Raw genomic sequence first — 2756 nt, 5'->3', positions numbered from 1 at the left:
ACAGGCGCCCGCCACAACGCCTGGCTATTTTTTGGTTGCAGCTATCATTGTTGTTTGACTGGCTCGACTGGATTCAAACCCGCCACGTTAGGTGTATGTGGCTAGTGCCTTTGGCTGTTCCCTCTTCCTGAAACACTGTTCCCACTTCTCCCTAACTTCCACTTGGCTACCTCCTACTGATTCAGCTGGCTAGATTGAACTCCAGTGTCACTAACACATCTTCCCGGATGTGGCTAGATTATGAGCTCCTATGTGTGCAGGCCCCATCAAAGTCCTATAATTGTCTGATGGCCTGTTTGATTACAGCCCACCAGACTACAAGCCTGGTGAGCATAGGAATCAATCTTGTTCTTTGTTGTGTCTCCAGAGCCAGGGATAGTGACGGCACAGAATGGGCACCTGATCAATGTTTGAAGGACTGAGAAAGATGTTGTGGTGGGCAGGGATGCTCAGGGGCTAAGTAGGCTGCTGGGGAGCTACCTTCTTGGGGTGGCACGCAGTAGGCAGGACCCTCATCCTCTTCTCCAGACTCGGGATCAGAAGAGAAGGAGTCATCAGAGGCCCAGCCAGCAGAGGGCGGCTCGATGAAGCTGTGGTTGAAGGGAATCTCCGGGTCGTGATGGGAGACTGTAGGGACTCCAGGTCAGATGCAGAGCCTGATGGGAAGCCTTATCCCATCCCAGCCCCCAACCCCAGCCTCCACTTACCTGTCACCCAGGGTAGCTTGTGGGTGCTCAGGGAAAAACAGGGCAGCGCAGAGGCCAGGGTGGTCAGTGCCCCCCAGACCTGCAGCTTCATCCTGGACACAGCAGCTCCATTGCTCACTGGCCTAAGAGGGTAGGACAGGAAAAGTGGGCTTTGTATAAGACCCAAGGTGACATGTGTCACTTAGCCATCTATTTCAATGAATCTCTATTGACTACCGAATAAAATCCCAATAATTTAGCCCAAGATTCAGGCCTGCCACAGGAGATATTGTGGCTCTAGAGTCAGAAAGACCTGGATAACAACTCTGGCTCAGACTTTACCTTCCTGGGTCTCAGTTTCCTCGTCTGTAAAATGGGAACAACAATCTATCAGAGCTTTTTGTAGGACCCAACACAGTGCTAGGGACCTATGGGAGTTCCCCAACATATAGCTGTTATTTTCATCCTAGCTGAACCCCAGCTCACCCATCTCAAATGACACCCCCCCCAGAAGACCTTGTGCCCATTCTCCACACTCAAGCTGGATGTGCTACAGCTGCTCTACCCGTCACCATTCCTCTGACAGCCTTTGCACACGTCCTCCTGCTCCTGTAAAGGGTTTTCTCCCACTCCTAGCTTCTATACCCTGGGGCAGGGGCAAGAGCAATTGGATCTACTCACCTTTGAATGCCCCAAAGCATGTGGAGCTCAAGGACTAGTGTGAGAAGTAACGTGAGAGCATTGGACAAAGTCTGGAAAGCCGGGTGGGAGCTTTGTGCATGCCAGTGACTAGCTGGGTCATCTTGGGCCTCAGTGTCCTCTGTGGATTGAGGACAATAATCCTCCCACCCCCACATGCCCTGTTCCAAATCCCCCATGCTGCTGTGAGTCTCAAAAGAGCCAGCGGATGTGAAGAGTTTTTGTAAAGGTACAAAGCTCTGTGTGAGCAACGTTCCCCTGCGGCCCCCTCCATCTCTCAGAAAACTGCTGTGAAGACTTTTATGTCGCTCTCCTTTCTGGGGCATTTGAGGGCTGGTCTCCTCCCCTCCCTGCTCAGAACTGAGCTGCTGCTTCTGTGTTTTCCCTCTCCTCTAGTCCCCGTTGGTCTACTCTCAGCCTTCTGCAGCAGATTTGAGTTTCCAGGCTGGGGCCCAGTGCCCCTTTCTCATGCAACTCAGAAACTTCCCCATCTAAGGCTTCCAAGGAGGGCAAGTGGCTGAGTTGGTATCTCCAGGCCATAGACACTACCAAGCCACCTCCATTACCTCTGACCTACATGTGACAAGGCTGGCCCTTCCCCACCCTTGAAAGGAAACCAGATGCCCCTTTGTCCTACCCCAGGCCTAAGCTATGAGGTAGAGAAGGGATAGGCCAGTGTTCACCTGTCCTTGGGGTCTGAATGGGCGGCCCAGCAGCAGCAGGCACAGCAGGCAAGGCCCAGGAGTAGCAGCAGCAGAGGCACAAGGATGCCCACGATGAGGGCGGAGTCCTGACTGTGAGGGCCTGGGGCGGGGTAGATGGCCAATTATTCAGGGCCTTCCTGTCTCCTGAACATCGGTGTCTCCGACTCTGTCTCCTTCCAGGATCTTCTCCCTGGGAGTTCCCTCCCCACCTCCAGGAAGCCTCTTTGCAGGTATGTCTCCTGATGACCCATGGCCCATTCCATAAGCTTGTGTCCCCGATTTTCCTGTCATGCTAGTGCCCAGCCCTGCCTGCTCATTCCCTTGTTCTAGCCTGGTTTCTTAGGGGGCAGGAGCTCTGTTACATCTTCAAGTGGTCCTAAAGCATCCACAAAGAGTCCAGGCATAGGGAATGTCTCTAAAGTGGGCCCTGCCTCCCTGGCAAGTGACAGACCCCTAAAACCCAAGTGAAGGGGCAGACTTTCCTTGGTCACCACACCCCATGTGCTCCCTCTACCTTACCTAGCTGGCAGACCCCAGAGACTGGGTGGCAGGGTCCTTCTGGGCATTCGCAGGGCACTGAGCAGTTGTTTCCATGGAAGCCAGATGGGCAGGAAGTGTTGCAACTATGTGGTAATAGGGAGAGGCAGGCTGAAGGCTGGGTAAGAAG

The 2756-nt window shown here is 53.6% G+C and overlaps 1 protein-coding gene across 1 annotated transcript in view; it reads right to left on the bottom strand.

Annotated features, from left to right (window-relative positions):
• SCARF1 (scavenger receptor class F member 1) overlaps positions 1-2756 on the bottom strand; it is a gene marked incomplete at its 5' end in the record, with an annotated part of 11933 nt that overhangs the window by 1671 nt on the left and 7506 nt on the right. The window contains 4 exons of the mRNA XM_012810913.2: positions 435-627; positions 708-829; positions 2069-2189; positions 2609-2712. Coding sequence (XP_012666367.1) covers positions 435-627; positions 708-829; positions 2069-2189; positions 2609-2712 — 540 coding nt within the window. The remainder of the gene's footprint in view (positions 1-434; positions 628-707; positions 830-2068; positions 2190-2608; positions 2713-2756) is intronic.

Source organism: Otolemur garnettii, unplaced genomic scaffold (assembly GCF_000181295.1).
Source record: "Otolemur garnettii isolate 467f Iridium unplaced genomic scaffold, OtoGar3 scaffold00145, whole genome shotgun sequence".
Lineage (NCBI taxonomy): Eukaryota > Metazoa > Chordata > Mammalia > Primates > Galagidae > Otolemur > Otolemur garnettii.
This window is presented reverse-complemented; position numbering and strand designations above follow the sequence as displayed.